Source organism: Trematomus bernacchii, unplaced genomic scaffold (genome assembly GCF_902827165.1).
Source record: "Trematomus bernacchii unplaced genomic scaffold, fTreBer1.1, whole genome shotgun sequence".
Taxonomy (NCBI): domain Eukaryota; kingdom Metazoa; phylum Chordata; class Actinopteri; order Perciformes; family Nototheniidae; genus Trematomus; species Trematomus bernacchii.
The window spans coordinates 5,565,094-5,589,710 of NW_022987720.1; the positions used below are offsets into that span (position 1 = coordinate 5,565,094).

The window sequence follows — 24,617 nt, forward strand, 5'->3', positions numbered from 1 at the left end:
ACCTACCACTGTCTCTGCCACCTCCCTCCATGCCTGGCTCCTCCGGTTTATATCCCGGTAGGTAAATAGGGACTGGTCATAAAGCACCGGGTGATTCCCTACCGCTAATTTCTCCTCCATTTTTTGGAATATGAGGAAATGACTTGCGGTATGTCTCTCCCAGCATACACGCGGTTTGATTGGCTAGCGCTTGAACTGTCAGATTTGCATGAACGGGATTTGATTGGCTGATGCTTCCACCTCAGCTTCAAAAGTTGAACATTGCTCAACTTTTGAAGCCTGAGATGCCTGGAAATCTCCGCTTTGCTTCCCACAATGCAGTTCGGCGAAAAGTGAGGCAAAGTGACGTCACCCCATTCAAAGTGAATGGGCAGAAGCGTTGGAAGATTTTTTTTAACACTGCTGTGTGGACGGGCCGTAAGAGCATAGAAAGTGAGGATTTGAGATGTCTACACAACATATAGTGAGAATCAATTAGATTTAATTTATTAACATTAATGACAAAGTAGAATCTATTAAGATAGGTGTCTGGTTTCATACTATACAGTGACACTTTAACAATGAATACAACATGAAAAGGATAAAACACATGGATGCTCACACAGAGTATTTGGAGGAAATGCCGCAGGTGGCTCTGTATTTGCTGTAGAAACGATTCTCCAAGTCAATCTTTGTCTCTCCGATCAGGTCATCGGTGCCGACAAGATCCCAGTCGTACACCGACACCGACAGCATGGACTCCATGGGGAAGGTGGCCTCGATGTCGAATGATCTGACAGGTTGAGGAAAAACAAAACAAGAAGAAGAAGTAAGGAGAGCAACAGATCCATGCTCAAATGTATTTAGATAAGGCAAACTGAAACTTACTTGCCGAATACAGGATTGAGCTGTTTGGAGATGTAGTTCTCTTTGTCCTTGACGTCTGATTTGCCCAGCTTAATGACAATATATGGATCAGCCTTTCCATTGATATCAGCAGGATGCAGATCTGTAGCCTGAAGTAGAGAGAAACAGAACACCAGAGACACATTTATTAGTGTCCGTTTATTATGATGTGTTACTACTGATGAAGTTTAGGAGGTGACTCACCCTGACCACGTAGACACGAACAAGGACGTTGATTGGATCGTTATGAGGGATGCTCTGGAACATGCCCATATTAGGATCGAACCCTGCCTCTCTCGTGATTTCCTCAGACAGAGGTAGCTTGTACATACATAAGGATCCCTGGGTCACGGAAGAAAACGTTTAAAAAAGCAAGTTCAAATGTGCGTTATAATTCGTTTTTTATCAGCAAGCGTAGGCCTGGACGGACTTGTTTTGTTACTCAGTGTTTTCCCACCTTGAATCTGCCAACAATCCTGTCGTCGTCCTGAGCGTGTTCATCATCGTCCCCCGCCTTTCCTCTGTACAAGTTGAAAGTGTGGAGCCAGTCTGCGAAGTTGCCATACTCAGTCTCCAGTTCCTTGTTGTACACCTGCATGGGTCGACAAACACATGAAATAGTTGTATCTGCATTTATAATCTTGTGTGTACTTTACGTATTTTCAGTGTGAGTGACATACTCACCACCAGCTCGTCCACCTTGGCTTTAACCGGTCTCCTCTCAGAGTGTTCTGCAGCCTGGCCCTTCTTCTTGTCCTTAAAGAACCTCTTCTCTCTGCTCTTGTCTTTTGTCTTGAAGCCTTTCAGAATAAGGTCATCAGGTCTGATATCTGATCAGAGAGGTGAGTGGAAGTGGAGGCGGACAAAGTGTGGTTGGAGTCATGAGAGGGAACGCAGGGGTTGCACACTACACATTCAACATGAAAGCTGACAGACGAAATGATCAGGGAGTAAGATTTCCTGAACCCAAATGCCCTCTTGTTCAATGTATGGATTTGTCTTAAAGAGTAACTTTACTGCTGATAACATTGTTTTTCATGACTGATGATTGATTACTGATTTAACTTATCACATGTAGATAATTGTTAGGGTGGTAAGGGTACTACTTAAGTAATTCTGGGTGAGGAGAGCAAACTGGGTTGTATTCTTCTTCTTTCTCTTTGAGGTGGAACATTTTGGAAGCTAACATATGGAAATTGTATAAATCAATGAATTTGTATTTAATTAAATTATTTATTGAATGCATGTTAAAGGTGGGGTAGGTAATTTTGGAGAAACCAGCTCGAGTGCGCTCAAATTTGAAAATACACAGCCGGAAAAAATCTGCCACTTCCTTACAGAGCCCCTCCTCCAACACACACGAACGCGCACATGACCAAAGAGGGCACGAGATAAGTTTGTGCACAGATGGAAGGCTGACAGGCAGGTAGGCCATCCAGTTATTTAGCCGGGCCGGCTAAAATGATTGGTCGTGCTTTTTACAGTACTACGGCTTCCACAGATGACATTTTTTTATGGATTTTTTGTCAAAGCACTTAAGATATTCATTGCTATCGGGATGTTAAGAGCATTCCATGGAATATAACAAAAAGTGTATCTCAAGCCGGTTTCTCTAACTTACCTACCCCACCTTTAATACATCAGTGACTGCTGGGGAATGTCGTTCACATTTCCCAACTATGTCACCATCCATTATCTTTGACTATATATCTTCCTATGCTACACCTGGCACCTTTACATATGTCTTATGCTGCATGGATTGCAGTCTAACAGTGGATTTAAAAAAAGAAAATGATGTATGTGAGCCAGATAGTGTAGATGTAGGTTAATTCAGCGAGTCTGTATAAGCCAGCTTTCATGTGCACTGCAGAGCTGGGAAGATGCTGATGTAGGAAATGATCATGAATATGATAATGCTCGGCTCATGTTCAAAGCATGGATGAAGGATGAGTCCCCGAGAGCAAAGACAAGAGGAGCAGGAAGCCCATAATGATTTATGCAGGAACGCACATCTCAGACAAGAACTGTGCCCAGAACCCCTCCATCATTCACTCTAGTTTCTCTATAGATTTTGTACATTTATAAGTAGTTTTTGAATCTGACAGCTCTCCTTTTTGCATCTATAAAATGTGCTGTATTGCATTGAGGTATAATGAACAGAAAGTATGCTCTTTGTTCCGATTCCATGCTACATTTTCTCTTTTTTCCTCATGCTTGCCTCGATTTTCAAGTATCATTGTGGATATAGTGCAAAAACAGTATACTATGATAGTAACTATTTAGTAAATACTGTACAGAATTAGTATCAAGCAGAGATTTTGGACACATTTGTATTGTACAGGTCAGTCACACCTCCATATAAAACAAATAAACGAAGCAAAGTAAATATAGAGCACTTCTTAGTATACTGTATATCAGGGGATTTAGGACTCAGCAATAACACCATCTATTGACTGACACAACACAGCTCAACACTACTTTCTCCAGTACAGTGGACATAACAGATCGGCATTTTCTATGCTATCAGCCAGGAATGTGTCTACACTCGCAGAATCCCAACTCAAAATCCGATAAAATAAATCAAAGCAGCGGGCATTTGGCAGCACTGGCAAGGGAGCCCGTCTGATGCGAGTTTATTACCTGCTGCCTCCGCTGCTATCTCCAGGTCCTCCCTCTCCTCCGCCTCGGCCTGGGCCACCTCCTGGGCTCTGAGGCTCTGAAGACCAGGCAAGAAAATGTGTTGGACTTTAACCGTGTGTAGATGTTAAATATAACTAAGTGGAATGGCAAGGCAAAGCAAGGCAAGTTTATTTATATAGCACTTTTCAACACAAGGCAATTCAAAGTGCTTTACAAAAATGAAAGACATTAAGAGCATAAAACACATTAGAAACATTAAAAAGCAAAGTACATGAATACAAGTTACAGGGCAGAGTGAGATGTGAATAGTTCAATTAAAAGCAGCGGCAAAAAGAAAAGTCTTTAGACTGGATTTAAAAGTAGTAAGAGTTGCAGCGGACCGGCAGATTTCTGGTAGTTTGTTTGAGATATTTGGCAATATCCCTAACCAAATTCTCACATTCCTCTAACCCTAGTCTCCCCGTGAAATGATAGTTCTTTTGACACTTTTCTACCTTTTTATATTCCTTTCATCGTTCTCTTTTGCATCCCCAGACAACACATTTCCCCCTCTTTTACTGTTACCCGAACCCATCTCTGACATTTAAACCACTTTTCTTTTCAATTCCCAGAATTAGGATATTTAAACCATGTTTTAAGACTTCCCTCATGAATCTTTGGCCTTCAAACCACTTCTCTTTTCAATTCCAAGAATGGACAACAGACAAACCTCCTTCAGTGTCTCAATAGAAGCGAAATACTTGGACCACCAGTCCAGCACCCTCTCATCCGTCTCCTCCTCTTCCTCCATGCCTCCCTTCTTTTTCTTCTTCTTCTTCTTCTTGTCTTTGTCACTCTCCTCCTCGGTCTGTTGAAACAGTTCAGAAACTTAAAGTGATTTTATTCACAACGAGGCACCAGTTAACTTCAGTACATATTTTCATAGCCGAATTTCTATAGGAAGGATAACTTACCATGTCAACTTTTACAACAGCGTCAGACGTCTATGACAGGGAGCGTTACATAACACAACACAAGGGTTAATACACACAATGGATGAGGCAGGTAGGAGCGGCACATGTACAGAGGCAGGTTCAAAGGAACAGACATAAAGCAGTGCTACTATTTACATATATAAATCACACACATTGTACAATATCAATTAAGAGGCTCTACAGGGTTAGCTTACAGCGTCTAACTTGACCATCGTGTCCATCTTTCGGATCGAATGCTCCGAGTCCATGTCCACCATGAAGTCACCTGCGGGACGAGAGAGGGTGCGGGAGGAAAGGCTGGGTGAGGAGCGAGGCTGGCAGCCGCCATTGGTAAGGACCATGTAGCCATTCATTAGCTTAGCTGGAGTGAGGCCAAAGGGCAAAGACAGCCGGCGGCAGGAGAGGGCGGGACAGCCAAGGACATGCCAGAGAAGAAGAAGAAGAAGAAGAAAAGAAGAAGAAGAAGGAGGAAAGGTTGGTCAGGGCGGAAAGCAAGCAGAGAAATCAGAAAAGTTAATAAAGAATAAACACGAATTCTTTATTGACCAGAGAGCTCAATACGACATGTTAAAAAGTTTGTTTTAACCTTCCTTTGTTTACACTTTCCTCTCACTGTCTAAACCTTCCAGGAGCCAGGTCCTACTGGCTCTCCTACTAAAAGGTTAAAACAAAGTGTAAAAGTAAAATGCAAATATTGTTTCAAACATGTTTGCAAAGGACCTATAAGACTTTCACAAGAAATAAAGGAATAACAGTAGTAACAAGGAAGCAAAACATAACATGTGTCAAAAAATGTGCCAATCATTCCTGTTTATATTTGGAAAGTTCAACACATAAAATAAAAAGTAATTGAAAAAGTTCCAGATTTAAACAAACAACACATGATTGTCACTGTAGAGATACATCATACATCAATAAAAAATGCCCCATCAGAGCTATACACGCGACAAATCCCACAGTTAATAGGCTTTTCGTTAAGAATATTAGAACATATCACAATAATAAAGGAATAGTTATTGTACCTGCAGAGGCCCAGTTGTTGGAGGCCTTGTCCGGGGCGCTGTAGATGAATCGTCTCAGGCTGCTGACGGCATGAGACCCCACCAGGATGTAACGGCCAAACGCCCGGCAGTCCACCACCCGGATGTTGAGAGGAGGGTGGAGGAGCTCGTTCTCTGGGAGGTCCTGGGGACAAAATAAGTATATGGAGTTGGTTGAAGTTAGCATTATTCTCGCAATAATTAACAATTGTAAGGATTTAAATAAAATTAAGAAAATCCGTCCAATATCAAGTCAAGTTTATGAAAAGAAAAAGGAATATAATATCCATGATCAAACTGCTGTACTTACCACCTCAAACCATTTCACCAGGATGCTGAAGTTGGGGTTTTTCTTATAGTTCTGAATGAGGACAGACTGCACTCCTCGCCCGGCACACTCTATGTCCACACGGGGCCGATCCACCTGAGCCAGGTTAATCCTCTTCAGGTCCCTTAAGCCCCAGAACAAAACCTGAACCAGAGGAAAAGGCATCAGGGGAAGGGGTTTGCTAGAGCTCAAAAATAGAGCTGGGGGTTAAAGTCTCACCTCTATGCGGTAGCGACTCAGGATGGGTCTGATGCCCAGGGGCACGGGAAGAATGGTTCCCCGCTCCGAATCTGTGGACCCTTCAAGGGGAGGCAGGTCAGCCTTCCCTCCTTGACCAACCTAATAAATGACGAGAGAGAGGAGGTAAACGTGACAGTAACAGGAAGCTTCTGTGTTTTCAGTTTTGTGATACAGTATTGAGCACCATACCAGATTTCTTTTCTACAATCCGATTACAGTTTTAATTTTTCTTTGCTTAGTGTTCGAGGAAGTGCAGAGATTTCAGAGGTTAATGTCATGTTGGTAGAGGTAAAAGTTATTGTAGTACAAACACTGACAACAGAGTAACCGAAGAGTAAGACAAAGTGGGAAAATGCTAGAAAAGAGCACCTTTATTTGAGGGACAGCAAAGTTATGGACAGCGATCAGAGCTCGCCTAATCACCTCCGGATCGAAAGGTATCTGTAGGCAGCAGGAGGAGGGAAATATGGACATTTCACAGGAGAAACCATGAATACTTTAGTAGATGGAAGGAAGAGGCTATGACATGGCAGGCGGAGAAAACAAGAGAGAAAATTGAGAACACATATTTAAATGAGAGAAGGTGAGAAGTAATGCATAGTGATTATAATAAACAAGTGAAAGGATAATGTGATAGTTCGGTGAGGAGAGGGAAAAAATATGATTGTGTAAACAAGAAAACGGCAAGAGATACAGTTTGGGTTGTTCATTCCAGAAATACTCAGGGGAAAGCCTTGCATGGAAAATAAGCTTTTCTGTATCATAAGCAGGCATGATTGTAAATCCTTCTATTGAAAGATAATTAATTATGTTGAACCTCAATTTAATTACTTTTCAATTCACCTTCTTTAAACAACAAAAAAACGTTCTTTTTGAAACTCTAAGAAAATATTCAAATAGTACAAATAGTGATTTTCCTTTCAGGCCTCCATATCCTCTTCAGCAAATGTGTCAATGTCATACGCTGACGCCTTGTCTACATGATCTAATATGCATTGCTATTTATCCGGGCGTTGACTAATGTGATGGAAGAGTGCAAATCCCAATTAAAACATTTCAAAAATGTCCTTTTTAAATTCTGTGGTTCTCATTAACACACACAGCAAACTGTACAGCAGTGAAAACAAGCTCTCAAATAGGACACCCTATGGAGTTGTATGTGTGTTTGTCCTCATACATGTGAAATAATCGATCCATTTGTTTGCTTTATAAACATGTGTGTGTGTCCTGGCATATGTTACCTGCAGCAGCTCGAAGGCAGCCAGCAGTTCCCCGGCGGTGCAGTTCCCTCTGTAGATCTGGTAGTACTCCAGCTGGGGGGGGAACCTCGGGGGGCCGTAGTACTCCTCACACATCTTGATGGTGGGCTTGGCGAACGTCCGACCTATGAACTCTGCCTTGCCCTGAACACCACACAGTGACAGCGGGTAGTCGAGACAGTGAGGGCACAAGGGGAGTTAGACACGGGAGCAGGAGGTGCAGTTACCACGGTAACCACATGGTGTCAGTGTCACTGATTGTAAACAGCAAAAACGCAGTCTTACATAACAGAAACAAACACCCTGACTAAAGATTACAGTGTGAAGGAACAAAGAGGGTTGTTATTACATATACATCAGCATGTCTTTCTTAAATAAATGTTTTGTGTGAGTATGAGGAGCTACAACAACAACCATTGATGCTCATGCAGCTGCTGCTGTTTCAACACCAGAGATGGGGTCGTTACTAAAAAAAAGTAATATATTACATATTACATATTACTTTAAAAAAAAGTAATATATTACACTACTTCGTTACTCTCTACATAAAGTAACTCGTTACTTTACTCGTTACTTTACTCGTTACTTTACTCGCAGGGCCAGCCCGCCCCTCCCTGCAGGCAGATCACGCAGACTGCTAAAGTTTCAAATGTTCTCTTTAGTTCAGTTTCCATTGTCGCATAAGACTGATCCAGATAGCTCTGACTATGGCTGTCCTCTGTCTCCTGCTATCTGTATTTTGCGCAGTATATCTCTGAACGATGCGATGGTGATTCCACTGTGCAAATAGGCAACATTGCCTCTACTATGAAGGATGCTCCAAGCCTGTCCATCTCTGCTTTGGTTACCGGTCTTCCAAATTCTAATTTGTGCCGCTTCAGAGTCGGCGGCGGCGCACTCACAACATCCTCACTCTGGGTTCGGGGGTCCGGTCCTTAGCTATTAGCTTCACCTTAGCATGTGTTCTTTGCAGGTGTTTGTTGAGGTTTGACGTGGTGTTTGCAGCAGTGGATAACAGCTTCTGGCCTGGACACAGTTTGCACCTCACCGTCACATTCCTGTCTATTCTTCGGACGAACTCAAAATAATGGGCATACCTCCACCCCTCGAAAGTTATCGCTGACTCTGCCATGTTTATGCAGCACTGCACGCGGAGATGTGGACGCGCAAGTCGCGCAGATTATGTACATATAAACCTGCGGCGGAAACCCCTCTTGTCTGTCAGTGTGATTATGACTGATTTTATAAAAGTAACGAAGTAACGCGTGTCGGGGCAATGTTAGTAACTGTAGTGTGATTACTGAATTATAAAAGTAACGCGTTACACTACTCCGTTACCGACAAAAGTAATATTATTACAGTAACGCGTTACTTTGTAACGCGTTACACCCAACTCTGTTCAACACAGAGAAGGGAACTGGAGAAAGTACATGCAACTTTGTTCCAACAGAGATTAACCTTTAATGCTACATCAGCTAATAGCTATTAGACTTTCTAATTTAACACTGAATTTAACACTAACACTTTCACACTCTATTTAGCCAGCACAGCACCAGAGATCAGGTGAAGGGCAGGGTGGAGTGAAACAAGGGCGGACAGACAGTCAGAACATGAAGGAGAAGCAAAGCACTTTTAGAATCATAAGCGCAAAATGAGTGCCATAAAACGGTTCAACAAGCATTCATGAATCCATCATTTGGCCCCTTTATCATGCATCCAGTCATTCACACGTAGAGTAAGACCCTACCACAGTGTCCTGGTCAAAGAGTTCAACTACGATGATGGGGGGGTCGTCTCTCAGCTCACTGGCCTCCCCAAACAGCTCCACATCGTCAAACACCAGCAGCTGGTCCCATGTAGGGCAAAGAGTCTCGCTCAAGACCTGCAACACACACATTAGCTCAGTTTAAAGGTCACCTATTATGCAAAATCCACTTTTTCATGTATTTTATACATAAACATGTGCCCCCTGTGTGTAAAGAGATTCTGAACGTTACAGGAAAAAAGATTCACTCACTTTTTGTCCAGAAACATTTGAATAAAAACCTGTCTGAAAATGAGCTTATCAGATTTTGGCCACTTTATGATGTCATAAACGATTTTTTGGCTTGTGTAACCATTAGCCAATCACCAACCAAGGTAACCCCCCCAACACCTTATCACCTGAATCCCCTCCTAGAGCACCATTGTGTTCTTTTTAACCAAATATCTCTCAGAGGGGCGTGGGGAGTGGCTCCTTATTTTCAACTAAAGTAACAGACACAGAATCAGCACTTTTGAAACAGGGCTGAAACAGAGGGGATTATGGGATGCTCCCATGCATGATCTGTTTGGTATTTCGAGCCAAACACTTCAAAGACATGTTTTGTATATATCTGAGACCTATAACATATTGATAAAAACAGTATAATAGGGGACCTTTAACACATATTCGATTCAAACCCTTAACACACACAAATGTATACACACACATTCATGGTCCTACCTCCGTAACCTGGCTGTGTGTGGAGAAGAAGACACGGGCGAAGGGATCTGACAGGCCACTGTTGTCAGCGGCAAACAGACTGCGGGCCTGGTACATGTGTGCTCTCAGCTGGAACACCTGCTTCACTGTTGGACACACACACACACACACACACACACAACACACACACACACACACACACACACACACACACACACACACACACACACACACACACACACACACACCACACACACACACACACACAACACACACACACACACACACACACACACACACACACACACACACACACACACACACACACACACACACACACACACACACACACACACACACACACACACACACACACACACACACACACACACACACACACACACACAGTTCAAATATCTTTTGAGTTTGTTTTTCTGTGTTTTGCCTCAAATTAATTTCAGATTTAAACCTAACAACATCCCATTCTAAGAAAAGATAACTCTAACTGCAGACAATAATGTATTCAAACATCTTTATCCAAGAGCTTACTGTTGTAGACGAGGCTGACAGGGGGGATGGATTGAAGACCGGGGCCCGTTTTAGCGGCTTTGACCTCCTCAAAACCGTTAGGCAGACCGCTGAGGAAGTCCTTCCTTTGCTTGTTGATGCCGAGCCACAGATACAGCTCCAGCTTCGCCTGAACGGTCCAGCCTGCGGGACCGAAGCCCTTTTTACCTGGCAGCTGCAGACAAAGATTTCAACAACAGCAGACTGAAATATCATAAAGGGTTTCATTCAATAAATGAGAGACCGTTGAGAAAAACACAAGAAAGTAGGCGTTAAATCCTCCTTGTGGTTTTGCAGACATTTTAAATCATTGCCCATATAAATAGTAGGAGCTACTTCATTGATTTTCAGCCTTCACTCTGAAAGATTTACAAGCCTATTCATCATAATACTTGTCAATACTTAATCGTGTATATTGACAATTCACCACCACTGCACATCATTACATGAGTTCCGATTGAACTAGAGAGGAGAATATTGAGAGGTCTTCGATTGAAGATGGTTGAAAATGTGTTTTAAAGACTGTTTGACTTGAGAGGAGAACACAATTATGATTGTACCTTGAGGAAGACCCCTTTGACTTTGCAGCAGTCTTTTCCTGTTTCCTCATCCACTATGGAGTAGAGGATGTCTTTTGAAGGAATCCGGGCGTAGGCGATGCGCTTGTTGTTGCTCATCATCCAGACGAAAACATCTGGGATGCTGTGCTGAGGCTGGACAAGACGAATGCAAATGTTTGATTTGTGGGTGATCAGCACTCTCCTTTTACTAGGTTATTTCCCCAGATATAACGTAGGTTGTTTGTATACAGTGTATTAATTACTTCACATGAAACACTTCTTTGGACTCATTCTGTACCTCGTCTGCGAGGAATCGAAGCTTCTGCAGGAAGTTCTGCACCAGCTTGAGTTTGTCTCGGACTGTGTTTTTCTTCACCTGAGTGCGAAGCTGCTTGGCCTGCTGGCCCATGCTGTCCTGCAGGAGGAGAGGGGATGAAACTCACTAATTAAAAAGGGTCTGCAGCTTGCATACTTTATACATGTCATGCACACGTCATAGCTCAAGTCTAATCTAATTACACCAAAAAAGTAGACTTTCTTAATAAAATGATTTGTATTTTAATCTCAAGAGGCTCTTGATTAAACAATAACATCTTGGTAATTTCTAATTGCTTTTTTTTGGATACATGCACATCCATGACCTTTCACCACCTGCTTTTTAAGTGAAACACACTTGTGTTCTTCTGCAATGTTTTCAATCGCTGTTCACATTCCACAAACAGTAGTGTAGCACAGCTGCAGGCAAGTATGCAATAAAAACACAATTATTTATTTTCTTCTTTCTAAGTTTGACACAGACTTCTCAGGCAAACACTGTACCTGTTCTGACACTGGATATATTCATAATAAAGCCTCCTCCTTTTATCAGCCACCACAACAGACCTGCTTACAAGGCATTTATTTCTCTACAGAACATTTTGCATTCCCTTTTGAAGTCAACTTAAATTCAAATACAAACAAGGATTTAGAATATGAAAATATTGTGAGAATCTGACAGCATTGCAAATGAATGCAAGGGAGTTATTCAAAGGAGTAAACATTTATTCCAAATATGTATTTCCCTGCTTGGACTTTACAGGAACTCAATCATATTGACTCATGCAGGCGTAGGGACTAGAGACTGAGGAGCAGCCAAATTGATAAATCACAGCTTTCCCCCTCTATCTATCAAGCTGCTTGCTTTTATTCTGTGTTTGAGGAACATGAATCCTACCATTTCTCTCATGCAGGACTTGAGCCGCTCTCGATCCAGTTTGGTTCGGCCTGCCTGGTTCACATCCTTGTTGGCCAGTATCACAAAGCGACTGTAATTACCAAAAGACATTTAGTTTTACAGCAGTTTTAAAGCTTTCAGTGTCAGGAGAAACTCTCTGTATACTCTGTATCTGTAAAGAAAATCTCCAGGTCACAATCCAGTTTTAATACAAGTCCATGAATGATTGTCATCTTGTTGCTTGCCTGCAGCCGACGCCGAGCTCCTCCAGCACCCCCCTCAGTCGGCGCTCTGGAAAAGCCTTCTCCGTCTTCATGATCTCCTGAACATCATTCAAACCCTCTTCCTGTTGGGACACAACAAATACTGGAGCTCAGGACAAAACAAGCAGTTAGTGATCATGTGTTTATTTACAACACATATTTTACAAATGTCAAATACCCTTTATCTTTACACACATACAAACACATGATACTATTGTCTACAAAAGTATCCTTTCACAAGATAGACACAGTTTATCCAACCACTTTTTATATAGACAATAAAACGATTTCACTTGTATTAATATAAATGCTATCCCTTGTATAGAAAGAATGTAGTTTGTTTATTATGAGGCAGTGTTCCTTTACTTGTCTTCTTTTCTTTACCTTTTTGTGCCTGAATAAAGCTTCACAAGGCTGTTACCAAGACTACAGACTTATACTCTTGGTATTAATTACATGCCACATAAAAATTGAGGAAAGCATGTCCATTAAAGGTGGGGTAGGTCATTTTGGAGAAACCAGCTCGAGATCGCTAGAATTTGAAAATACACGACCGGAGAAAATCTGCCACTTCCTTACAGAGCCCCGCCTTCAACACACATGAACGCGCACATGACCAATGAGGGCACGAGATAAGTTTGTGCACAGATGGAAGGCTGACAGGCAGGTAGGCCATCCAGTTATTTTAGCCGGGCCGGCTAAAATGATTGGTCGTGCTTTTTACAGTATTACGGCTTCCACAGATGACATTTTTGATGGAATTTTTGTCAAAGCACTTAAGATATTCATTGCTATCGGGATGTTAAGAGCATTCCATGGAATATAACAAAAAGTGTATCTCGAGCCGGTTTCTCAAACTTACCTACCCCACCTTTAAGCTGAGCACATCTTTGCACATTGAGAATAAAAGTATAAACTGACCAGCTTGTCAGCGATCTTGTCCATCATGTTGGAGTTGTAAAGTCGTCTCCTCTGGTCCTGCCACCAGCTTTTGATGTAGACACAAGGCTTCTTGTCAAAGTAGGGAAGATGGAAGTAATTCCTGTGAAGTACAAACAAAATGTGTTAGTCCAGTTTAAAACCCTTAACTTGTGTACCAAGAACAATGTTTATTTAAAAAAGTGAATGTGTTGGGAAAAGTGTCTAATTCTTGCAAACAGTCTTCTCTGATAATTGTGAAGAAGGTGAAGCACTTTTAAACAACATCAGCAATATATCAGACATGGCTGTTTGCATGGTTGAGCTTGACCCAGTGACCTCTGACCCCTGACCTGTCGGTGATGACGGGCCTCATTGGAGGAGTGGAGGAGACGGACACCAGGTCTGCATCCTCGTCCGCCTCGTCCTCACTGGAGTTCTGTATGAGCTCGTTCTCCTCTTCCTCACTCTCCCCATCTTTCTTCTTCTTCTTCGCCGAGGAAGGTTTGCTTACACCATCTATCTGGTTGCCGTAGTTACCTGTTTACGGACAGATCATCGCACTGCCTTATTACAATGTCACATTTCTCTTTCATATTGTAAACGTGTGGAGGGCAGCTCAATATGAACAGGATTAGGAAAAAGGTTACGTTACCTATTGTGATTTCAAAACTTATTGGTTTGTCACCGATCTTCCTGTCGATCATGGTGGCCTCCAGGAAGGAACCGAAGAGGAAGAACTCGTCCATTTTCCCAGTGGCACTCTGATGAAGAGAGGAGGAGCGCGAACAAAACAAAGAGTGTAACATTTTATTGGCCTGAAGGGCATTCATTTTATGGTGGCGTCTGTGAAAGAATAACTGCAGCATCTGCTCTTCTCTGTAATTCACAGCGCACATAAAACAACCTGCCTCCCCTCTGAGTTACTGAGCCACTTCCATTGAACATTATATCTGTAAGTGCACTCATTATCACATTCTTTTCTGCCCTACGATTTCATTCATCCATGTGTTTGTTATTACATATGAAACAATACTCATTATTCCTTTAAAAGTATCATTTTGAGCAATACATCATGTCTCCAAGCAACAATACAGCTAGGCACATAGCGGCCTAAATCCTGTACACTATCCTGTTTACTGGACCCATGGCGAATTACATTTGAATACACTGAGTCAATTCTTATTTTTTAGTAGGTAAAAGACTAAACACAACTAGCACAACAAAAAAGGTTGCCATAGTAGCAAGTATTTGTCCTTGAATGCCCAAATATGCTGTGTCTTCAGTGTACAATGACAGGGTATATGCAGGAATCCTGAAGTCAAATGTAATACCTTTTAAGACCTTTTTTAAGACCCTTTCCATAAATGTTAAGACCTCATCGACACTTCGAGTTTTAACCGGTTAAATTGGCGACACACTTTACCTCACATTTACTATATACAGTATTGATTGTCCTTTCTCCTTATCTTCCAACCATTTGGACGCAAACTTGCATTTCCCCATAACGATGTTGTTTAACAACCGGCGTAAAAGGGCCTTCGCGCGCTATCAAGCAGTGAGCGTGCGATGTCCTGTTTAGATGACGTCAAATCCAACGGGATGCCATAAATACACAGAATCACACTACACACCTACGCAATGATTACATTCAGGCAGACTGTAGAATACAACCTCTTTGGACAATTTATATACTTATTGAAAACAAGCTACAACATTTAATACCTTGGAAAATGCCGTTTAATACTTTTTAATAGTCTTAATTTTCACTAAATTGATTGATCAACTTTTAATACTTTTTAAGACCCCGCGGACACCCTGAATGACTTAACAAGACTGCTGTTTTCACTATTTAACTATTATTTTACCTGGTTGGCAGCACATCTGCAGTCTCAGGGTTGTGTGAATGTCTTTTTATTTATTTGTGTTAGTGTTATTTATTTACGTTTCACCTTGATCCCAGAGAAACGTTCTCAATCTACAGGTAAGAGATAATACTTGTTTTCTGTCACACCACAAGTCAGCTAATTGCTTTGTTTCGTCGTTTTTTATATCCAATAATGAACTCACTATCTATTTCTTTGTGTTATAGATAACAAGTAATGAACACAACCAATCTCAAGTTCAATATTTAGAGGGTAGCTACATTTCAGAAGTGCATCACCTCAGGATAAACCCCTTGAGCTGTGTTATTGTTTTAAAGCTGTTCCAATTTACAGCATTTCTTCGATTAAATTATTAATCTGCCTCTCCTGGAAAGCAAAGTGCTCGACAACTGGCACAGACTCATACTGGCATCAATGACTGAGGCTCCCAGGGGACACATTAACAACACCAACAGCCAAGGGGTCGAATTGCTGCCAAACATGCCCTGGAGCAAGGCATCTAATGTTTCTGATTTCCCTGAAGAGCAGTGAACTGCACATGGGCCAATTGGACGGTATATTGTAGCATCACACAGTTTGTTGGAGTTCAGGGGATGTCAAACAGCCTTTTTAATTTGTATTCATTGATCACCGGCAAGGATAACAGCTTATTATTTAATGAAATTAATGGTTCATTTACATAACATAATATCCTCTCACGCAGGGGTGTCCAAACTATGGCCCGGGGGCAAAATGCGGCCCGCACTTACATTTAATTGATTTTGCTGCCTTATAACTTAACTTATGAGGCAAAATTCCTCACCTCTAGTGGGGGGCCCAGCCCTTCGTATATGGCTGTATGTGGCCCTTGGTGAACAAAGTTTGGATGGTTACATCAAAGAGACTATCCAACACCCACTCAGCTGTGTCAGATCTTCTCACCTCTGAGATGTTGGACACGCCCTCCACCTGCACCTCGGTGGAGCTCATGAGCTCAGGTGAAGTGGTGTCTAGGATCTCGACGGCCATGGAGATCAGGAGACGAGCTCTGAAGGACACGCCTTCTCCGAGACCCTCATTCAGGTCCTGGTGCTCGTCCATCAGAGTGTACTGACGCGTCGACCCGTACATGTTGACCCAGGCCGGACCCATGGTGGGCAGGAACCCTGGAGAAGGGAAAGGGAAAAGGAAATGTCTATATGAGAAACCTTTGACAATTTTATTTCAGGGTTTTTAAGTATCAACAGCCAGAGCATCAAACACTAGATCTTCACTCCTCTAGAAACAAAGAATGACTATCAAGCCTATGATCCTTATTGGGATTTAGTATTAGTCAAAATCTTTTTTTTTTTACTTTTTCACCAGAGCCACTTCTTTCATAGCTCATTTTCGTCAAGCCAGTGTTTAAAAGCAGATTTTATTTAATCACATTTGGCTTAATTTGAGTACTGTTTTAAGCTAAGCTGTTAAGTGTGCTGTTGTGAGAAAAACAGTGTGGATATTGAATGTCTTTTTACATTGAATTATAAGTTAATTATTTTTGAATTTCAGCAATGTTTTACTCTTGGTTGTCTGATCAGTCAAGATAGAAGTAACTGGTGATGCTCACCAATCTTTCCTCCATCTAGAAATGTGACAGCATTGCTGGTGTGTGGGGATTTAATATATGCTAATGTATGTATTGATTTCAAGTCAATTTTAATGTCTTCCACTAAATTCATACAGCCATTAGCAACGGGTCAGGTGGGTCATGTGGTTCGGATCACAAAGCACAGCTAATTACCACATACGCTAAAATATAACTAGCTAAGATTGACTAATTAATGTACCTGAAAGCTAATCAACTCCAACAAGAGGAACTGTGTGTGTTGACCTACCTTTGTCACCTTCATTTGATATCTTGCGTAGGTCAACAAAGTGGGTTCCTATGGCGACGTCGTTGACCTTATCCGAGTCTCGTATCTGGACCTTCAAGCGTTTGCAGAGCGGGGGGAACAGCTCGGTGAAGACCACCTGCTCGTTCCAGATGGGCTCATAACTGCTCTTCTGGACCGAAGTCTTCCCCTAGAGACACATGAAGGAGAAAGTCTTAGGAAGAAGAACTAAATACTAAACTGAGCTATTCTACTTCACAGACTTTCAGAAAGTAATAAATGTAAATTGCTCGTTTCTTTAAGTTCGTCCCAAAACAATGCTCTGCCCTTATGCAAATTGAAAGAATGTCTATATGCCATAAGTGTTTCCTGTGCTTATACTGGTTGCAAAGACAGAACATTAAAATGTGAGGCATGCAGGATGAGTTTCAGTTCTCGCTTTGTGTGAAAATGCTTTTTGGAGCTCACCAAAAGTTAATAGAAGGCTTCCGCAGCCTTAGTAAGATAAATGAATTAGATATTTGTCAAAGCTGCAGTTCAGTTAGTATAACATGTCATCTTTGTGTAACTGAACTTCTTCCACTTATCAGAAATAAAATCCTGTCGAAACAATAAGGAGGAAAAGAGACTCTAAAACTGCAAAGAATAATTGAATAAAATAAAATAAAGGTAGTAAAACCTATGGGTACCTAAAACAGAAATAATATATAATGGTTTTGTGCAGTGAAATTAAACTACGATATGTTTTCATTATGCCTCTCTCTTATAATGATATGTATATAGAAAGACATTCGTAAAACTATTTGATTACTTTAAAGCTTTACCGTCCAGGAAATTCATCATACAAATGCATGCATTCACAAAACCACAGGTATTGTAAGGAAGCTATATATTGATCCCTCTGGGAGTGCTAACATCACTAGAAAGGTAGCATAGCATAGAGGACTGAAGGATGTGGTGGTAGTTACTTTCTGCCCAGCAAACTGCACTTGAACATAGGGGTCCACCAGGTCTCTGTTCTCTCCTATGAAGGCCTTCTTCACATTAGCCATGATGTTGGTGTTCATCTTGGGAAGCCCCTCAGCACGGTAGATCTTCACATAAAACCTCGCCCACTGCCTCTCTGCTGGGATGCCTTCAGGGAGCAGGAGGTTCCTGCAGACAAACAGCAGCACAACAACTCATTCAGACAGATGGTGGAGTTATAGATTACACTTCAGAAAAGTAAAGCTCGTGGAAAAAGCTTTTAGAAGATTCTTGGTGATTGTTCAAAACGTTTTTTGAGAATGACCAGTAATATTAACACAGTTTTGGTAAATGTCAAAGTGATACAATTTTCAATATTGAGTATCTTCTCATAATCTCAGACATACTTGAATAGAAATCTCTATTATTTAAATGTTAAAATGTCTGTTATAGGGGGAACATGTACATCCACTGTAACATTTGTTATAGCACTTTACATCAGTAAAATGGAAATGTTTAATATTATTTTAAAGGGGACCTATCATGCAAAATGCACTTTTGTACGTCTTTTATACATGAATATGTGTCCCCGGTGTTCCAGGGAACTCACCAAGTGTCAGAAAACACAACCCTCTCTATTTTCCTCCATACCCAAATCTCTAAAAAAGGGGCTGCAACGGATCTGATACTGTAAAAACTGATCCAGATTTGAACACTGTCCTGATGTCAGGACAGTGGCACTACGGCTAGTGGGCCAACTCCACCAATCAGGAGGAGACAGCCACGGCCATTGCCGTTCGAAAGCGCTGGAGACGCTATAGTACATATGCCAGGCCTGTAGGTGGTGCTGTTCTCACAGAATCTGCCCTTGCAAAAACAGAGCTAACATTTTTCAAATTGAGCGAAATGAGGCATGGCTAAAATGCATGATCTGTTTGGTATTTTGAAAAAAAAAAAGTATAAATATGCCTTATATAGGTATGGTCCTACACTATATTATTCAAATATAGCATGATAGGTCCACTTTAAATGAATTAAATCTGAAACACAGCTCATTACGCCTCTAAATCGTCTTCATCAGTCTCGTTGGCTTTGTGCGGGGTCTTGATGTTGTCTCCCTTGCCGACCACAGCGATGTCACACTTCACATATCCTTTACACCCCGCTGTTATGTCGTCAGGATCAGACATGATGGCCCATTTGTGGTAAAACTGATGTTCTAGGATAAATATAAATCAAAAACATATTTAATTAAATCCAGTTTCACTTTGCAGTGAGCAAAAGACAACATGCATTTTCATTTTCAAATAGACTATGCCTGTATTTTATGATCAGTTATTCATTTTACCAGGCTGAGAGTAAACAGTCCCAACATCCATCTTGAAGTTTCCCACCAAGGTCCCACTCCGAAGAAGATTTTTGGAGTGAATAACCTGCGCAGAAAGAATTGAAGATGAAATATTTAGACAAAGAGTAAACTCTCGAAAGATTCACTATTGCATTGGAAACGTCCATAAATAATTCAGTAGGCTGAGTGTTATAGAGAGACAGATGGCCACGGTCTTTATGTGTAACTAAGGGCTGCATAATGTCTTCATAGTTTTACATTAAACATTATCTGTTACTCTCTTAGATCATTAATTAATCACTTTAATGCAATAACCAGCAATATCATTTTATATCCTCGAAGTTAACTGCGCATACCAAAGGAGGCTCTTGTCTGTTAGATAAAGTATTAAGGAGGATTTTCCTGAATAAAAGTCAATGTTTTCTCATTAAAATATTAAATTATGCAGCCAAGTGCTCCCAAAAAGAACCTGAAGTGTAATGTAAAATATGTAATGTTCACCAAACATGCACCGAAGAGGAATGATGGGGTGGTGAACGTTTGTTTAGCCGTACTGCAGTGTGTACTCTTGGGGTACGGATTACTTACTGAGATCTTGATGATCTTATCAAACATGACGTCAGGTGGGACGTGGAAGTCAAAGACGAAATACTGCAGAGAGCGGAAGAAAAAAAAGCTGTGCCCATTAAAATGTATTCCCATATTCTACTAGATAACACTTTTGCAGATTTGCCCTGGGAATAAAATATGGCAGGTAACTTTTAAATCCAGATATCAGTGCAGAGTTCACTTGAGGGGATGAAGAGAAACATGGTCATGTCATTTCACAGGAGATCATACTGTAGCCACATCACAGCGCTAATCCCTCAGGCTTTCAGTTCTTAAGCAAAGATTAAGCTTAAAGAAATGTCTGATTTAAAGTTTCATCATGTCTTTCCTGTAGGTGTGTTCAGGTATCAGTGTATCGGTGCTGCTATGCTATACATCTATACTACAGACAGGGCTTTGCAGGGTACACAGACACAGGAAAACTCAGATGTGTCTCATGAGATTTTGTAGTTCCACTTTGTTTGTCTTCTTTCATGTGAGTGCGTTGACAATAGAGGAAATAATCACACAGGGCACAGCCACATTCTTCACAACTGCACATCACTGACTTTTCTGCAGGCTACATCTATAACCATATGCCTCATATCACACACTGATCCCTGCCGGCATCACACACTGTTTCAAACTTTTTGCTGGATTTCGCAGGTTATTCATAACGCTAAATGTGAGTTCTGTTAGTACAGGATCAAATATGTATTCTAAAAGAAAGACTAAGCAGAGCAACAAGGACATGGCTGATGAAATGGGGTGACATTATATTTCTCATGATGATGTAGTGGTTGCAATATGATCAGTAAACCTTGAAAGACCAGGGATGATTGTAGTTTTCCACTGCAGCGCATTTCAGAGGATTATTTTGAAAGCGTGTGAACTTATCTGAACGCCGCAGCACGGGTTCAGAATAAACAGAAGGTTCTGGATACTTGGAGTGAAAGCATGAAAGACTATTATCTTGATCACTTTGGTTTCCAGTGTGTTTGTCCGCAGGGGATCTTCACACAAACAGAAGGAATCAATAGCAGACAGATTTCCTCTCTAAGCTCTGCACGACCCTCGCCACTGCCAACATTTACTATTGGGAGAGATTCTCTGCTGTTCAGGAACACTCAGAGCGGGTAACAACCCTTTAGTTAAGAGCTTAAAGGGTAGTATTTCAAAGTCAATAAATCACTACATCGGGACATCATAGAGAGCACTTACAGCTCTACACACTGAGTGAGTGTTTGGTTGAAGGAACAACAACAAAAAGGCACTAACTGATGTCTTCATGTTGAGAAACACCTGCTCTTACAATACCACTGTGATAAGATAAATGCACAGTATCAAACCAATCATGTTGTTTCAGGTCAATATAACTTGGTTTTGTAGCTCATATATTCACATTAACAAATGCTACTGAAAGCATGCAATATGTCTGGGGTGACTGAGGTAGCTAATACACATTTTCCTATTTTTTGGCATTAGTTATAAGGTACATAACAAACATTGTCATAATATTTTACAGGACCCATCCACATTGTACCTTTTTTACTGTATTAACACTACAATACATTTGAAATACTGTAGCAGGATTTGTACCTGCCTATATTTATATTTAATAGTATTATTGTTATTTTGAATTGAATTTGAACCTGATTCAACAACACATCAGTGTTGACCAGAATGGGATTTAAAGGGGACCTATCATGCAAAATTCACTTTTCACCAAGTGTCAGAAAACACAACCCTCTCTATTTTCCTCCATACCCAAATCTCTAAAAAAGGGGCTGCAACGGATCTGATAAAAACTGATCCAGATTTGAACACTGTCCTGACGTCAGGACAGTGGTGCTACGGCTATTGGGCCAACTCCACCAATCAGGAGGAGACAGCCACGGCCATTGCCGTTCGAAAGCGCTGGAGACGCTGTAGTACATATGCCAGGCCTGTAGGTGGTGCTGTTCTCACAGAATCTGCCCTTGCTAAAACAGGGATAAAAAATGTCAAATTGAGCAAAATTAGGCATGGCTAAAATGCATGAACTGTTTGGTATTTTGAAAAAAAAAAAGTATAAATATGCCTTATATAGGTATGTTCCTACACTATATTATTCAGATATAGCATGATAGGTCCACTTTAAGGTAGATTTTGCCAACTTAAAAGTATAACTAGAATAACGCATAGGATATACAAAATATCATCCGCCTTGGGAATATGATTGTTTATGATGAAGAAAGAAAATGAAGAATAGGATGAACAAATTGTAGTTGACATTCAGAGGTAAAAAAGGAAGTCATTATTAGTTTAAAGTTGTGTTTTTGCAGGTGGAACTTGTATACAGTATATTACTATATGAGGTCTCACATCATTGTAGTAGGGGCAGTTGGTGGACTCCTTCATCGACGTGTACTTCTTCTCGTCTCCGACCTCCACACACACCACAGGGTCCATGTTGAGGCCGATGAGCTGCCGGGCCTCGATCACCGTGATGCTGATCTGAAGGGAGACATAAGCACATGAGATATGAATCAGAGTTATCTCCAACAGTGGCAGTAATACAATCATCATACATCATGAAACAATGCAGCACTAACACTGAGGACAATTTAAGGCAAATACTAACAAATTGACCTTTCCAAAACAAATAATTCAGATTCCAGACAAGGAGTGCTTTTGCCAGATTACACTTTATTAGCCTCCCCAGGCAAATGTAGCATTGGATGGACAAACTAGATCTCAGTTAAAGGCATCTTCATCCAAGTAATATCCCTCTGGTCTAATTTGTCCTTAGATAATGAACAGAGGGAAACATAAAAAGAAAAGGAAGTCTGCACCCTAGGATTAAAGCAGGCTTTCATTCTGGTGAATTAATGTATCCCCAATGTTCTTTAACAAAATGGGCCTTGAATATAGGCCGTGAGTATGGGAGGACAGTTACACAATTATTCTCTTGTTTATTTTCTTTGAAATTGTGGAGATAAATTGCTGTCACACCGTTGTTATTGTTGTGCATATATGGGAGTGGTGTCTAGCAGAGGTGGGACCAAGTCATTGTTTTGCAAGTCCGAGTCAAGTCTCAAGTCTTTGCGCTCAAGTCCGAGTCAAGTCTCAAGTCTTTGCGCTCAAGTCCAAGTCAAGTCTCAAGTCAGGATGGGAAAGTTCAAGTCAAGTCCAAGTCCTAAACTTTGACAAAACGAGTCTTAAACAAGTCCTTATGTGCTTTTCAACAAATGTAATGACATCGATCAACAGAATAATACTTAATAATCAAACTGCTCTTTATTAGTCACATTAATCATTTAATAATCAATTTTCTCTCTGCTGGTAAAGTAACGTGTTTTCTTCTATTTTAAGAGGGATCAGTAAGGTAAGGCTACCGTGACGGTTTGATTCAGAAGGAGTTTAATGTATAAGATCCCTGATGTTGAGGTGACCAGAATGTTTATTTCCACTGTGTACAACATGTTATAAGGGACCCACAATCTATCTTTATGCAAGGGATAATGTGCAGCGAGGCGGTCTCTATGGGGAAAAGAACACCTGAATCTAGATCCCTCTGCAGGTGGTACTTTAAGTATATTTTGATGCTAATACTTTTGTACTTTTACTTGTAACATTTTGAATGCAGGATCTTTTATTGTAACCGAGTATTCCTACACTCTGGTACTGTTACTCAAGTACAAGATCTGAACTTCTCCCACCTCTGGCAATAAATCCTGAGTGGTTACCAAAAAAAAAACCCTGCTCTGAAGGTTATTTTCATTTTACAAATCCTGCACTCAGCTTTGCTTTCTCCAATATCATTGAAATGCAGCCAGATGCTGCTCCTTTTTTCGGTTTTCGCAAATTTCTTAACTTTTTTCCGACGCGCTTGCATTTAAATCCGGCTCTCCGTCGCTCTGTGTATCTGGCCTGTACCACTACACCTGCTGTCTTTGGAGCGTCTGCCCCCCACCCTTCTTTCACATAATGGTATGATCCTAGTGTGTCCTCGCATATGATTGGCCGCATGGTGGCTCAGCAAAATAAAGTCCCACCCCTGCCTGCATGGATTCTCAGCAAGAGTTGCAGCGGCTGAAGATTCTGCTCTCGCCGACGGGAGTCTGCTCTTCTAGCGGCATCTCGCGATCGGCGTGTTGGAGACCCCTGAATTAAATTATCAAGTCACCTCAAGTCAGAAGGCTCAAGTCCAAGTCAAGTCCCGAGTCATTGGTGTTCAAGTCCAAGTCAAGTCGCAAGTGTTTTGTGATTTTGTCAAGTCGAGTCCAAAGTCATCAAATTGGTAACTCGAGTCTGACTCGAGTCCAAGTCATGTGACTCGAGTCCACACCTCTGGTGTCTAGTATGTGTTTTTCCGAAATGACGGATAGTTTTTCTTCAGAGGGTAGCCTAAAGTTTAGCATCTTCTGCATTCACATTGAAGATGTGCTTTGGCTTCTTCCTCTTTCAAATCATCCTGCCAGTTGTACATCAAAATCAGACACAAACACACAAACACACACCTGATAATCCACTGGGCGTCCAGAGCTGGGCTCCATCTTGATATCTGGCTTTGACCTTCAGAAACACAATTTTGTTATTACATTCTCCTGTGCTCCAACACTGAGGTGGCAAATGATTACAGA

The 24,617-nt window shown here is 41.2% G+C and overlaps 1 protein-coding gene across 10 annotated transcripts in view; it reads right to left on the minus strand.

Annotated features, from left to right (window-relative positions):
* The window catches only part of otofa (otoferlin a), an 82,224-nt gene that overhangs the window by 12,558 nt on the left and 45,049 nt on the right, over positions 1-24,617 (minus strand). For 6 of the 10 annotated variants that reach the window (XM_034143143.1, XM_034143144.1, XM_034143145.1 and 3 more), the window contains exons 8-39: positions 24,495-24,549; positions 22,357-22,488; positions 19,993-20,055; positions 19,405-19,489; positions 19,116-19,275; positions 18,059-18,245; positions 17,094-17,280; positions 16,159-16,382; positions 14,007-14,115; positions 13,705-13,891; positions 13,355-13,475; positions 12,416-12,516; positions 12,171-12,261; positions 11,256-11,372; positions 10,958-11,110; positions 10,380-10,572; positions 9,852-9,976; positions 9,114-9,248; positions 7,349-7,510; positions 6,477-6,548; positions 6,087-6,206; positions 5,850-6,011; positions 5,522-5,684; positions 4,694-4,860; positions 4,479-4,508; positions 4,235-4,372; positions 3,526-3,601; positions 1,570-1,715; positions 1,343-1,477; positions 1,090-1,227; positions 868-995; positions 602-772 (exon numbers count right to left, since the gene is read on the minus strand). In XM_034143143.1, the coding sequence (XP_033999034.1) occupies positions 602-772; positions 868-995; positions 1,090-1,227; positions 1,343-1,477; positions 1,570-1,715; positions 3,526-3,601; positions 4,235-4,372; positions 4,479-4,508; positions 4,694-4,860; positions 5,522-5,684; positions 5,850-6,011; positions 6,087-6,206; positions 6,477-6,548; positions 7,349-7,510; positions 9,114-9,248; positions 9,852-9,976; positions 10,380-10,572; positions 10,958-11,110; positions 11,256-11,372; positions 12,171-12,261; positions 12,416-12,516; positions 13,355-13,475; positions 13,705-13,891; positions 14,007-14,115; positions 16,159-16,382; positions 17,094-17,280; positions 18,059-18,245; positions 19,116-19,275; positions 19,405-19,489; positions 19,993-20,055; positions 22,357-22,488; positions 24,495-24,549 (4,233 nt within the window). The remainder of the gene's footprint in view (positions 1-601; positions 773-867; positions 996-1,089; positions 1,228-1,342; positions 1,478-1,569; positions 1,716-3,525; positions 3,602-4,234; positions 4,373-4,478; positions 4,509-4,693; positions 4,861-5,521; positions 5,685-5,849; positions 6,012-6,086; positions 6,207-6,476; positions 6,549-7,348; positions 7,511-9,113; positions 9,249-9,851; positions 9,977-10,379; positions 10,573-10,957; positions 11,111-11,255; positions 11,373-12,170; positions 12,262-12,415; positions 12,517-13,354; positions 13,476-13,704; positions 13,892-14,006; positions 14,116-16,158; positions 16,383-17,093; positions 17,281-18,058; positions 18,246-19,115; positions 19,276-19,404; positions 19,490-19,992; positions 20,056-22,356; positions 22,489-24,494; positions 24,550-24,617) is intronic. The other 4 variants (XM_034143150.1, XM_034143152.1, XM_034143151.1 and 1 more) reach the window with 2 other exon arrangements.